Consider the following 15475-nt stretch of genomic DNA (forward strand, 5'->3'; position numbering starts at 1 on the left):
ATCCCAAGGATGCTGTGCTACGATGAAAGTACTTACCGGAAGCAAGCGATGATAGAAACCAGCTTCTCATCGCTCGAAGGAAAAAGAGGTAATAAATCATGAACAATGTTTAATGTAGTATTTAATGTTTAAACATATTATTTAGCGTTTAACTCGTATTATTCTGAGTTTAACACTTATTCATAAAAAGTTTAAAAAAATTTTTGTTCTCCGTTTAAATATATTCTATAATGTTTAAATATATAAATACTTTGTTTAAATATAGTTTTTATTGTTTAAACTGAATGATTTCACTGAAATTGTTTGGTTTACATATGTTAGTTTCTGAAATGGTTCCGTGAATCTTTCGAAGAAGATATATTTGTTCGGGCCAACCAACGGATGGATGCTATTGCTCCGGAACCACTTGCTCAAGGCGGGATGAGAGGCGCCTCTTACGTGCTGGCCGACGCCGTTCTTCTACTTCCGACCCCACCACACGCACGCATTCCTCGATGCTCGGAGAAGCCCTCCCCTACCCCACACGATCGCAACAACCCCCTCGCGATTGTGGCAGCCCCTCCGACCGTGGCAGGCCCACCGACGGCACTAGGCGAAGATGTCACTGCAACTCTTATGCAGGCGTGCCAAATATTGATGACCGAGTTTCATCAGCTTGTCACTCAGGTTGAGGCACTGGAAGGACGGTCACAATCGACTGCGCCGCCCCTCCAAAGAAATGAAGCACCCGGGATGGACGAGGCGATGGAATTTAACGACGATGACATCATCGGGGTAGCCATTCCTTATACGGCAGTTTGTAATTGTCGACGGTGAAGTAGCCGCTAATAAATCAATGAACGTTGGTGTTTGTCTGCATTAATGCAGCGCAAGCGTGTTTGCAAGGGATACCATAAACTTGCCACATTCGACATGAACAAGTTCTGATGGCAAGATCTACAGAGTTGCTGCACTGGTCGATCACTTCGTAATGATCATTGACACAACAACCAACACGAAGATTTCGGCTATCCTCGATAATTGTCTCTACCTTCGAATGTATGTCTTAGCATAAGTAGGTCTCCCTTCGAATGTATGTGTTTCCGTATCTTTAGCTTTTATTTTCGGCCGGGCATCCTTGTCTGGAAGTTGGCTTCCGCTTTCCACCATTGTCTCAAGGAAGCCATATTGTCATCGCTCGAAGAAAAGTTCTCACCTTATCATGAGTCTCTGTTTAAACGTCAAGCTTTTTAAGTTTAAACCATTACATGTAGTGTTTAAACTAACGGTTAACTGTTTAAGTAATTTCTATATTGTTTAAACTAATATGTAAACCGTTTAAATATAGTGATTTAACTGTTTTAAAATATATGTTATTGTTTAAATTGAATGTTTTCACTGACATCGCGTTAAAGATGGATATTTTTCCAAAAGCTACGATATTTTTCCAAAACCTCCTGGGTACAATCCTCTTCCCAAACACGTCCTGCTCGGATCCGAACTGCAGAGTTGACTATGTCAATGAGTTACCTGCCCTGGGACGATATGCATGGGCGGTATATAGTGTTTAAATTATCATGTCACTATTTAAACATCTTCATATATTTGCTTAAACACCGTTGTCATTGTTTAAAGAGTAAATCGATTTTGTTTAACATTTTTTTTTGTTTACAATGTTGTTTTTTGTTTCTCAAATTGTTTTTACTATGTCTCTATTTAAATATCACAAGTGGTCACTCAAATAAGTTTATTTCATTTAAAATATTTAAACATTTACAATGGCCTCTGATTAAATATCAGAAGTTCACACTTAGATAAATTTGTTTCATTTAAAATAAAACATTTACAACATTTACAACGTCTTCTAGGACCTCGGACACTTGCGAGTCGACCCTCGTTCCTCTATTAAGATTTCGGTTTTCCTCATCAAGTATCTGTACCTTTGAATGCTCACGACGGTTGCATAACATGCGCATCAACTTGAACCTGCACAACGTAGAACACAAACAGTTAAAAAAGGTTAAGCAAACACATTGATAAAAATGTTTATTAATCGATGTGTCATGGTCTGACTTAATCGAAGATCCTGAGAGTTAACCACTGAAAATAATATTTGCACACTGAGGAAAAGTTTTTAAAGGGTGAGAACAATTCTCAAGTGATAAATATCAACTCTGTCTTAAAGGATGTTTCATGATCTTCTTCCTCTGGAGAATCCTCCGCAATCAAGCAATAAGTGAAAACTTTCTTTTCTTGCCCAAGTCGAAATGTCCGCTTAATCGCTTGCCAGCCATCCACCGCTGGAGAATCCTCCGCATTCAGGCAATTATGCGGGAATTTCTACTTGGCCAAGAAAAGATAGTTTAACTTGTTGCGTGATTACGGCTGATTGATTCTCAAGATGAGGAGGATCATGAGACATCCTTAAAGATAGATTTGATCTTAAAATTTTGGTCTGACTCTAGCGAATATCCTGGACAAGAAGCAGAGGAGGAGGAGGAGGAGGAGGACGACGACGACGACGACGAGGAGGAGGGGTTGTCCACGGGAAGGGTTCTTCTTTCTCATTTATGGTGTGAAGTCTACAAGCCAGTTGACGCTTCAAATCCGAGAAAAAAAGGGAAACGCACAGTGGCCCGAGCTTGACTGATCATGACGAACGGGTCTTCCGATATTTATGTTAAAATTTAGAAAATTTAATGCCGCCATTAATTCTTCTACACTGGATACCATAAACTTGCCATCTGCCACATGTCCAACACTTCAGTTCAAACGAAAAAGATCAATATTTTATGCAGAGACTTAAAGAGTTTACACGTTAGGTCAATATTTAAACGTTAATATTAATAGTTAAACATATAAAGACAAATTTAAATGGAGATGACAATTCTTAAACAAAGATGTAATATATTTAAACATAGAATAGCACAGTTAAACAGTATTTAACATATACAACTAGATAAACATAAACAAGAAGAACTTTACAATGAAATGAACTAGTTTTCAGTAGGATTCGACAATGGCACATCGTTTATCTCGACAACAAGATCGACTACAGCGCATTTGAAGATGGAGTGCACTTGACCAATCCACTGGAAGTCAACTTCATTTTCTGTTGGACAAACCGATTTATATCTATCGGGTATGATAAACTTCACCTTGACTCATTTTCTGAAACAGATTTACATCTATCAAAACCACAAAAACTCTCCATAATAAACCTGCATTGTTTATAAATTCTGTTACTCCCTCTCTCCTACAGAATGGTCAAAGTGATAGCAACGAAGAAATTCTCACCGTATTACGAAACCAGCAGAACTAAAATCGAACAAACCAAATAAGAAGAAGAACAAGAAGATGTAATGCAATTTCTAAACATTGTCTAACAGGAAGCAAGCAGAAAGCCCCACATAAAGGTTGGACATGATGTGATTGGGCGCTTTTTTCCACCATTTTAAAGGGCAAAAATGAGATTTCACAACATGGACCCATTTGAAGTGAATGGTAGGGGGTAAAAGGGAAGTTAAATAATAACGGAAGGGATGTCCGGGGTTTGCCAAACTTGGAGGGGCTGTTTGGGAATATTTGAAATTCACGAGGGGTAAACAGTAATTTTTCCTAATTTCTATTGTGCGGGATGCTTTTTTTTTTAATGGTGAACATGATAATTCTTGATGGTGGATAATATTCTTAATCAACAACAACCACACTAGTTGCTTGTTGTTTCCATGGCGATGCATTTATTCTATGTATTCTCATGGACCAATTTTGATAATCTTATGCCAAAAGCTAAGCAAAAATGTATTTTAAGAAATATGAAAATGTTAATTTCAATATGTACTATGAACAGTGTAAGAATAGTGTAATGAGATATATATCTTAAGGCGGCAACAAGGCAAGCAATGCAGTGGCAAGGTACAGGTAGCGGCAATGATATAAAATATATGTGCATATATATATATAAGTGTTGTAATAAATATGTTTATATAATAAAATAATAGGATTTATAATTCGCAAATCTTCTTTCTTTTACTTGTACTTTTGCCCTTAATCGGGGGTTCCTAAGATTCTAATCTGGGGTAATTAATAATAGAGGCTTGCCTCTATTAGAGATGAAGAATCCACGAAACAAATATGATATTTGTGCTTCGATATGCCGTTTGGTGTCTTCTTCACAGACATGATGCCAGACGCATATTTTCGATCTCGTAAAAGCCAAACACCACCATGGCATGACAAGTTGGAGATGTACTTCAACATCTACAACTATAGAAATTTGAAAAAGATAAATTTCTCAATGCTCAAGTTGGTGGGTTATGTAATGAACTTGTAGAAGGATACTTTCTAAAGTTCATCTAATAATGATTTCAGTTAGCATCAGTTCAAGTTTAATGGACTGATTTACTAAAAATTCTACCCTATTTGTTAGAGTTAATTGCAAAAAAAAATTTTGTTGACAGATATTTCTACCACAACATGCAGGAACAATTTGTTCTTGGAAAACTTCTTTGTAATGGAAAATAAGTTTTTATAAGGGTAATCATTCATCATAAAAAGCTAATTTTGTTGTAGTTTTAGTAAATTCTTCTATTTCTTCTAAGCATAATAATGTGTTAGGTGTGAAAGTAAAACTTGGCTAGAAATATTCGAGAGTTTCAAAATATTTCAAAGACGGCAGTATCCAAAGATATGCAGGTTTTTTTTCTTGGTCTAGAAGGCAAGTTATTTTTTTGGAAATTACTTGGCAGAATATTTTGGCTAAATTTGGATATTTACCAAAATATTTTGGAGGAAATCAAGGAAAATCTTTGGTGTTTAATGTACCAATTAGCCTACAAATAGAGGTCTCCCGCTTGTAGAATGATAACTCAATCGCTCTTGTATTCTCTCCTTTTTTTGCAATTAATATAGGCTATCCGAGGATGTAGGTAAGTTGCCGAACCTTGTTAAACCTTGTGTTGTCTTCTTTTGTTGCTCTCTTTATTTATTTCCGCTATGGTTCTCTATTATTTTTCTCTAACAAAATGATCTTAAGAAGTCACTAATAACTACAAATAGTCACAATTTCCTTAAAGTAGTATATAGATTGTTTTTGATTTGATCAACTAAGACCAAAGGCTAGTAGAGTAACAGATGTTAGGTTTTCCATTCCATTTTGCTGGCATGGAACATCACCACCAAGCTAGACAACTCATGCCTAATTCATTAGCTACGAGAGCTGAAAGAGCAGCACCGAGACTATAACCGATGACAGTAATGCTATGGTTTTCACCAATGTAAAGTTTAAGAAGGAGCGCTGGCACTTGAGGGTTTTTTAAAGGTTGCAAAAACCACATTATACTTTGGGTTGATTAAAGAATGGTTGGTGAGAGTCGAGAAGGGTAAGGGTGGTATCGAAGGGCTCAACCCCATTCGAGAAGAGAAGAGGAGGTACAGTGAAGGAAGACAACGATGTCACAACGATCCATTCAATTGAGCTCATCGGCATTGTTGCAAATGGTAAATGTAGCTGATGGGACTAGATCAATGTGTTTATTTGGTGAGAAATAGTGGGGAAGTCATTAAAGTGGATTAATTTCTCCCCACTTCATATGTTCATTTGCCCCACCATTTCTCTCTCTTCAATGTTGCTTTGATTTTGAACTAAACCTACTTTAGCATATTTTTACCGAAATTGGAGAAGTAAAATTTAATATAAACCCACTTTCTCTCACTTTTTCCCACTTTATGATTTTTTTTTTTAATTTTTTGTAAAATAAACATCACAACTATTGAAAGTAATTAACTTCCAATGACTTTATTGAAGTATCACGTGTGTCCATTTTTTATTTCAAACGATTTTTCCTGAAAAAAACATCTCTTTAGTGAAAAGTAGAGCTAGAGGAAAGACGGAACGAGAAGGTGGTGGAGAAAGTGTGGATCGGGCCGTCAAGGTAGGGAGGGAGGTAGAGGTGTGCGTTGAGTGGAAGAATTAATGTCTTACAACTATTTTATTAATATATTTATTATAAAAAAAAAGCCATATCAGGAAAATAGGACAGAAAACTTAATATTCGTTAACCTCTGGATTTCATTAACAAAATTTAAATAATAAAATTTATTTAATAAAATGATAATAAAGAAGCCAAAGAAGTAATTTAACATAATTAGAAGGAAAGCACTAAACAATGGACAGTTTTATACACTCCAAACAACACATTCATTATTCAACTCAGCAATCAACTTTCTTAACACACATATATATTTTATTATATATAGAGAAAGCAAAATCTAATTATCTTAACATACACTCATAATTATACCAATTAATCATGCAAACATTAATTAATCAGAGGCTGAAAGAAGTTGGAGGTCACTGGAGAAGATGGAGCTGAACTCATCCATTATGTCTTTTGGTAGAACAAAACCAATCTCAACTCCATCTTCATCCCTCCTCTCAGACAGAGACATTGCTCCTGTCTTTTGAATAGAAGTGATCACAACCCTTGTAGGCCTCCCCCATCCAAAATCACTCTCATAAATTCCAAGTTTTGGAGACCCAGCAAGACTCAACATCCGGCCAGTTCCAACCCAAGCAATGCTTTTTTCCATCCATTCTTTAACATCATTTATAGCGTCATCCTTAAATGCATCAATGGTTCTCATAATAGCCTCAGATGCAACAAGCACTCCATCTTCTCCGATGAGCTTCTCTGTGTCTTCCTCAGCGAGACCAGGCCGGATGCAATTACCAAAGAAGGTGGCCGGCAACGGAGGCTTTAACCTTCCCCTGCAATCAACTGGGAAAATAAAATGAGCTCTTTCTTTGGTTGGGTATCTTTGTGCTTTAACATAGCAAACCCAAATGTAAGCACAAGCAACAGTGAAGGTTGATGGTGTCTTGTTGTCCTTAGACTTTGTAGAGAAGTTTTTCTTCAAGGCTTGGATCTGATCTAAACCAAGACAGAACGTAGAACAAACAGCATCATCTAAAACTGCGAGTTTTGAAGAACCTGGACCTTGATCTGAAGGACAAGAGAACAGTTGTTGGAGGAAAAGAGAATAACATCCATGAGGATCTTTAACAAGAGATTTATCAAACACTGGAGGAGGTTGAAGAAGAGGGACAGAGCCTAAAGAGCTGCATGACAGAGCCCATGACTTCAAGAAATGGCCAAAGACAGAGCCATCACCAGCGATGTGGTGGAAGGCGATGCCGATGCTAATGCCAGCGTTGGGGAAGAAGGTGACTTGCAAAGATAGTAGAGGCTTTGAATCATCTGAGAACTTGTCTAGGATAGGAACTAGAGTGTAAACTTCATTGAAAGGAAGAGGATGGTTGGATGAGAGAGCTTGGAAGTCAGCAAGAGATTCAGCAACGGTGAAGGAGACTGAGTCACCATGTTTGCAGTGTATGGCAAAGTCATTGGAGTTGGGAGAGTGTCTGATGAGCTTGCCTGCCAAGGGGTAGAAGTGATGGAGGGTTAGAGAGAGAGAAGAGGTGAGAGATGGGACTATGGAGTTGATGAAATGATCAGTGGTGGAGTAGTGTTGAGGTAGAGAATAGAAGAAGATGCGCTCTACTGGGTGGCCATGGATCCACATAACATCAAAGAAGGTGAGTGGGAGTGTAGTTTCAGTTGCACAGCCTGGAGATGGGTATACACTGATTTGATTCAGTACCCTTAATTCATTGGATGTTGCCATAGCAGGGAAAGGAAACAAGCAAGAAGAGCTCTGGTCAAGGAAAAGAAGCAGGGCTCTGCCTTTCTTCACAAAAACACCATCTCTACGATTAGTTCTAGCCTTTCTTCAAAAGAAATAAAGAATTTTTGATAAATCACACATAATAATTACTTTTAAAACAAACCTTTTATGGCATGGTAGAACAAATTAAACCAAGAAACACTGACGACAAGCAAATTTTATTGAAAGGACGAGGTCCACAAGTTTCACAACATGCCAAAATTATCTTCCTTTTAGAGTCTATTTGGTACCCCGTATTTTAAATTACAGTATAAATTAAATTACAGTATAAGTCATTTTACTGAATTTTAACTTACATCATGGTTGTTTGGTTATCTGTAAATGAAAATGCTGCATTTTCTTTTTAAGATTTTGGTTTGATGTAAGTTGTAGGTTAAAATCACCATATAAAGTAAGTGGTGAGATTACCCTTTTTGACAAAATTTTTATATTTTTATATTTTTTTAATATTTCATTTAAAATCTATTTTATTTATTTAAATAGATTTATGATAATGGATTTTATCATTTTATTTATTTAAATTAGTTATTCAATATACTTGAATTTAACTTACTAATACAACCATCATTTAGTGCTTATCAATTTAGCGTACTCACTTCAAATTATGTTCATAAAACAAGATATAAACTCAATAAATCATATTCAAGAACTCAACATATTCATCAAACAAATTGGAAACTCAACAAACTAATTTCAACAACCAACACCATTAAATTCTCAATATGTTCATAAAACATGACATAGTTCAACAACACCATCAAATTCTCAACATGTTCATAAAACAAGATATAAACTCAATAAATCATATTCTAGAAGTCAACATGTTCATCAAATAACAAACTAATTTCAACAACCAACACCATTAAATTCTCAACATGTTCATAAAACATGACATAGTTTAACAACACCAAACAATAGCAAAATACAAAATAAGACATGTCCACAAACTCAAAAACACGCAAAATAAGAAAATTATAAGAGTAGACAATCTCAAACCATCACGCCCCAACTGCCTAAGGAAACCATCCATCCAAAAGCATCGAAGGTCATGATCTTTATTTATAAAAGCAGTTGCCAGATTATTTTGGGCATTCAAATGGTCATATGCTAAACCAAGGCCAGACTTATTGTAGTAGCCAATCAAAGTCATGACCTTATCGTACAATCTCTTACTCAATTGTGCACCTTTGTTTGTCTCTACAGCACTTGCAAGCCTATCCAATCCAGTGGAGATTTTTTGCATGACTTCCAATTCTTACTGTATTAGATGCTTTGTTCCCTTGTTAACTTCTTTGGCCTTCGAAGTGGATGTTGTTGGTGTTTCAGTCAGAGGAGGTTGTGATTGTGCAAAGTCCCAATCATTCAACCCTTGTGGAATATCGTCGGAATCCAATGTCGGCGTTGTTGATGGCATTTCCATACGGACACCCAGACTCCTAGAGCTTTGAGAGCCTGTTCTTGCAAATGACCCTGTTGCTTGATCGTTCGCACAAACGATTGCCATCTCTTCATAATCTTCAATATGCTTATTGATGTAAATAGCTTCAGTAGGATGAGACTAAATGAAAACAAACAAAGACAAGTAAATGGAGATAATGCACACAAATATCGATTGCAAAAATAAAAAACAAACTTCAGTTTAACTGTATGTACGTTTGGAATTCTTCAATGCCCATAATGATTTTCTTCTTCGAACCATCCCATGAAACTCCACTTAAACTCTTAAGTTTTTTTTATTATTAACCATATTTTTGTTACATGTCGGAGACGATTGATAACATGTGTATCACTCACGTACATTTTAAATCTCATACTAACAGCCCTCGCAACTGCATTGATAGCAGTACTCTTGAAACCTTTGTCAGTTTTAAGACCAAGGTTTGCCTGGTCAACTAAGCATCTGAGCAAAAATGAGGTCATGATCACTGTCCACCTAAAATTAGTTGGGCATCTCCTTCCAACACCTTCGCTTTCTTGGGTCCATCTCTACTGAGTCCATCTATTACATATAAAAAAAAATAATAAGACAGTCTTGCAACAAATTAAAAAAAAATGATCCATGTAAGTAATGCACATAAATTATGAATACTAATAAATAACTAAAATGATAATGTTGAGGATAATACCATTCAACAAAATAAAAAAAATACAAAGTTTCTATATAACAAAAACAAATCAAATCTCCAAGTTAACATTTTAAATACAAAAACAATTCTCTTGTTGCACATGGTCTACATGATTAAATACAAAAGCAATTCTACAACATACGAAGGAAAACACTATCTATTATTCCACATGGTCTCCATGAGTGCATCACGTATTGCTAACCATTCTCTTGCTTCCTCACGTGCTTGGGATTGAGTTCTAACTTCTTGCACATTAGGTTCCCATTCTTCAACATCGAGTATATAAATATCATTACGTCCTTGTAAAATATAATTGTGTAAAATACAACACGCAACCACAATATCCACTTGTGTTCGATATGGAAAAAATGGTCTAGATGTGAGAATTTTGAAGCGATTCTTCAAAGCTCCAAACGCTAGTTCCACGGTAGTGCGCAATGAAGAATGTCTATAATTAAATAGTTCCTTGTTATTTGATGGTATGCAGGCACTAAATTCCTTAAGATGATAGCAAACACCACGAAATGGTGATATGAAACCCGCTCTTGTGGAATATTCTCATCTACAAGGTAATACTTGCCTACATGGATAATTGTATTAGTTATTCCGTCAATATAATAATTTTAATTTTTGTCAAACAATAATATACCTTCGGGCACTATAAGTCCATCCTTTCTTTCTAAAGCATCACGTAGGACAAGTGCATCATGTGCTGAGCCCTCCTACCCAGCTAGAACATATGTAACCTTAATTCAAAGTCAACTGCGACCAACAAATTTTAAGTGAGATATGGTTTTCTCCAACGAAAACGATCTACAATTTCTTTTCGAACGGATGCGTGGATATGTGTACCATCAAGCTCACCTATGCAATCCTATTTATTAATGGACAAAAATATTACATATTGCATATAAGTCTGTTCCCACAAAGTAGAGTAATTCAATATTTTCTTACCTTAAAATATGGCATAAACCTTGAATCATGTGTAATGACTGAACTAGTAGTTGTGCGAGGCAGTTGGATAAATTCACCCCGAAGCTCTCCTATGGCATACAATACATGTTTAAAATATCGGTTAATAGTTTCACCGGAACGTAAAAAATTTACTCCCAATCACCCTATTCCTCACATTATGACCAAGAATATGAAGAAACATTGCTACTTGCTCTTCAACGCTTATATGTACGGTATTGCACAACAATCTTTTTGACTTCAATAAATCACATAACCCAAAAGATACAACCTTTCTCATCCTTTGCATTGCTATACTAGCCTCCTCGGATCCATGTATTATTCTTGAAATATAGTTTGTATGTTATTGATCTCTATTGTAATATGGCTCTCATGGCAAATTCGATCCTCTTCTCCTACTGTACCACTGTAATGCTATAATTGCAACAATGGTAGCAGTGGCAAGTACAACACTTTCGTCATCAAATTGATTGTCCATATACAATCTAAGTTTAGATACAAAAAAAATCACTATAAACCAATGACTAATTTACATTGTGCAAAAAAAAAAAAATGCATGCGTTACATATATGCTTTTAAGTTGATCCCAACTGTTATCATTAAAACAACATCGAGATTGAGAAAGAATTGAGCAATTAATTATTGAGTAATTACTATAAATAATTACTATACATTTATGTATTTATGAAATTTTAATTGACTGAAAACTGTGGATGTAGTGGACTTTTGAAAGGAGATGAGTGTAGGGAATTGGAAGTTGAAAGGGAGATGAAGACTAGATAATTGGCATCCATCAATTAGAGTCCTTCATTTCCGATCAGAGCACTCGTTAATTTTTTTATTAATGATAATCAATGACAGATAATGGTCAGTTATTCAAAGCATTTATTTGTTTTTGTAATGAAAAAGTATATATTATCTTTAATAAAGTAACTTCAGCTATATTGATTATTATTATAATTATGGGACCAGTAGAGCATTGATACTATTGTTTTTTAAATAATATCAAGTTGTCACATCGATTATGAGCAATGTGATCAATGTTGCATTATTCTCCATTAGTATCTGTAACTATCTATAGTCCACAGAATTTTTTTATTATCCTTTTAATATCTATAGAATTTGATCTATTATTGCGATCATAGGTTTGAGTTTTGACTTTCTATTAGTACCTTATGTTGTCATTGATTTCATGATAGAATTTGTGTTATAACTCTAAATTTATATTTGATGTATAGGTTTCCTATTGTGGTACCTGATCCTGGTCATACAAAACTTCTAATTGCTAGAGAAGGATTGGATGCTACTTAAAGAATTAAAACCCCAACCGCTACCATTGCTGTAAGTCTATGTTATTTGATTCTACTCAAAGAATTCCATCTCTGCTTGTAAAGGAAGTTTGTATTCCTCTCATCATTAATACTTCTCTTTTCAAAAAGAAATTGTGCTTGCCTAAATGTGTTAGCTGTTACTTATGTAGAGGATGCTTAACTACTGATAACCTAAATAGGTTGTCAAGAGGTCAGGAATTGAGAAATGAATATTTTGTAGGATTATTTGTTGTATTCTAAGCTATCATAGTTGGTTATTGTTGTTGATTCCATAACATTTTAAATTTGGTGCCTCTTGTCCATATGTAGCTACCATGTGCCATGTTTTAGTACCAAGCTTGATTAGCATCAGTCCTAAAGGCTGATGATTAGTTGTGTATGCTAACAATTTGTGTTTTCCTTGGTCATTATAGAAATTATGATCAGGTTATAATTCAAGTGAACTGCAGACATGGATGAAGAAATTAAGCATTTAAGCCAAAAGCAGCTCTATTTTGTTTGTTCTATCTGTTTCAAGTAATCTAATTATAGTGGTAATTTTGCAACCAACTCAAATTTACATAACAAACATAACAAGCACAGTATGAGTATTCCTAATGTTCTAAATTAATATGATATAAATCTCAAAGCAGAGACAATGTATAATACAAAAATAAAAAAACATCATGTCATTCTTTTGGTCATTGGACAAACTAAGCAGTGAGAAAAGCATTACCAGGTAAAGCCTGAGCACTTCTTATATAACTTGAAGAAATCTCTTTCGGGTATGGATCCCTAAAACAAAATGATGGAAAAAAAAATGAATGAGGTGATTGATCCAAGCAACAACCTTAGGAGATCAGAAAAATATAGAGAAAAATCTAATAGCTATACTACCAATTAGAAGGGCCACAAAACTGATGAAAGGCGTCGACCTTGATCTGAAGAAGAGGTGCACGATGAATCCCTGGGAGGCGGCAAGGAAGCCTTGGGAGGCTGAGTAGGCAGGGGAGAGGATATCCTCCTCGGATGAGCGATTGAGAGGATGAAGATCACCTTGATCTGGACTGCCGTTTGTGAAGGAGGAAGATAGCTCTGAACGCCCGAGTGGAGAGTGGTGACTTTAATAAAAAGTAATTGAAAACATTTTGCTGCATTTGCACTTACGGCCAATTTGGCCGTAAGTCCAAATGCAGCAAAACAACCCTTTTGCTGCACTTAGACTCACTGCATACATGTTTTCACAATAAACCAAACAACCCAACATAGCATTTTACCTGTAAAACAAATTACATCACATCTACTTACGGGTAAGCAAATAGTCCCTTAGACGATGTGAGATCGTCAGACCTCAAAAAAACCCCTAGCACCAATTAGCTATATAAAAAAAATTAGTAAAAAAAAAAACAACAGCTCTAAATTTCAAAATAAATTTTTTTAATAATTTATAATATATATATATATATATTAACAAAACCACCAGCAACAAAACAAAAAACAAACGAGTACAGAGGTGCACTAGTTGCGGTGGTTTGATTGACTTATGAATAAACCCCTGCCATGATAGTAAATTGTAATATGAGATACTCGAACTCGAAACCTCTCAATTACAATTACAAAGAGTTATCAGTGGGCTAGTCCACAATTCCTTATAAATAATTTTTCATTTTCATCAACATCATGCTCGTACTTAATTTTTCAAAAAATAGTTTTGGGCCAGTAGTGCTAGCTCAAACCATGATAGTACCGGACCAGTGCCGATGCCATTAATTTAAATAAGGATAATCAAGAATTTGATTCATTTTTAAAATATAGTTGGGATTTAAAATGTGTGTGTGATAGCATGTCTACATTGTTAAGAAAAAAAATCATTTTCCGCTGAGTTTGCATTTGCATCATTATAATTATGCCTTGGTGAGAGGAGTGAAGCTCACCCCTTTGCGCTAGCGTTTGAGATTACGCACTCACTCCCGGTTTCAGTTTGTCCTCCACTGTCAAGTCCGAGGAATATTTTTGATATTTTATTAAATATTAACATCTTAAAATTAGATAAAATTTTTTTGAGAAATAAAAATTAACAAATAGATAGAAAAGTCAAAAAGAGTATATAATTAAAATGAAAATATACCTAAATAATATTGTTTTTGGAGGAAATTACTAGAGCTTTCATTTCAATAAATAAATAATGAGAAGTTTGCGCTTATGCTTAATTTGTAAAAAAAACATAATTTCTAATTTTCATTTTGACTGGTTGGCGTTCACACCATTATCCTTTGATTAGTGTACACCCACCACAATTTTCTTCTGTCTTTATTCCCAGCCTTCATAATCATATCTAATCATATCTTTGATTAGAAAATTTACTATAGAAAATTCTACTCAAGAAACAAGGTGTTATATTTGTCTATGGATGGTTGTATCATTAGTGACGTCGATCCTGCCTAACAACCTGTTCTCTTTTCTTTGTCCATTACCGAACCCATTTCTTATATCACCAATATATCTATCAAGAAGGACTATGATATTACCATTTTTATATTTTTACAAATTACATTCAGTAGAAACAAAGTTTAATTTTCCCTAGAGATTGGGTAAAATTGAGTAGAAAGATGACTATGAATTTGAGACAAATCTTCGATGTCCCATGTATATGATAAGTGTTTTAACCAGGCTATTGCTGTAGTAGCGTTATTTATCATCTATTAGTTTATTAAAAATAGATTTTCATTTCTGATTTTGGTATGCCTCTTTCGCATTTTTAGAAAATAAAATAAAATAAAATGAGTTATCTATAGTGATAAAAAAACATATCAAACATACTATATTAATAGTTAATTAAATGAACAAATTATCCATTAATAATAGGAGCTTAATAATTTAACTATGGACAATTTTGCAAGCTTTACATGAGAAAAGCAAATATCTATAATCATTTAGTCAAACATAATTTCCAATTTTTATTGGAGATAATATGCTTTTGTAAAATAAAAAAATACTTTAATTTTTACATATTTGTCTCAAATACATTGGATATATGCTCTACCTTTGGAAACCCCCATTCCCTGGTTAGAGGATAAGAATTTTAGTCTATTATTTTAAACAAGGGTATGGACTTGAGAATTTGAGGTTATTTACTTGACTTATTAGGTCTTTTCACACCAGTATTCTAAACTCAGCTATATCACTTATTTGATGTAGACCTCAAAGGCCAAGCTTATTTAATAATAAAAAAGATTATAATATCCAAAGTACCTTGTTATATCTCATTCCTGATTTTAATTAAAATTAGAATTTAAAAATTAGAATGTTAGAGGATGAACTGGATATAGTTCCACAGCAAGG

General features: G+C 34.8%; 1 protein-coding gene across 1 annotated transcript; it reads right to left on the reverse strand.

Moving 5' to 3' along the window:
- Positions 1-6128: 6128 nt before the first annotated feature.
- On the reverse strand, positions 6129-7783 carry LOC120275067 (phenolic glucoside malonyltransferase 2-like). The gene has a single exon (XM_039281556.1). The coding sequence runs from the start codon at positions 7663-7665 to the stop codon at positions 6304-6306; it is 1362 nt and encodes a 453-aa protein (XP_039137490.1). The 5' UTR covers positions 7666-7783; the 3' UTR covers positions 6129-6303.
- Between the last annotated feature and the right edge of the window lie 7692 nt (positions 7784-15475).

This window comes from Dioscorea cayenensis, chromosome 14, assembly GCF_009730915.1.
Source record: "Dioscorea cayenensis subsp. rotundata cultivar TDr96_F1 chromosome 14, TDr96_F1_v2_PseudoChromosome.rev07_lg8_w22 25.fasta, whole genome shotgun sequence".
NCBI lineage: Eukaryota > Viridiplantae > Streptophyta > Magnoliopsida > Dioscoreales > Dioscoreaceae > Dioscorea > Dioscorea cayenensis.

Coding starts and splice junctions, on each gene's coding strand:
- LOC120275067 (XM_039281556.1), bottom strand. CDS start 7,665: ATGGCAACATCCAATGAATTAAGGGTACTGAATCAAATCAGTGTATAC.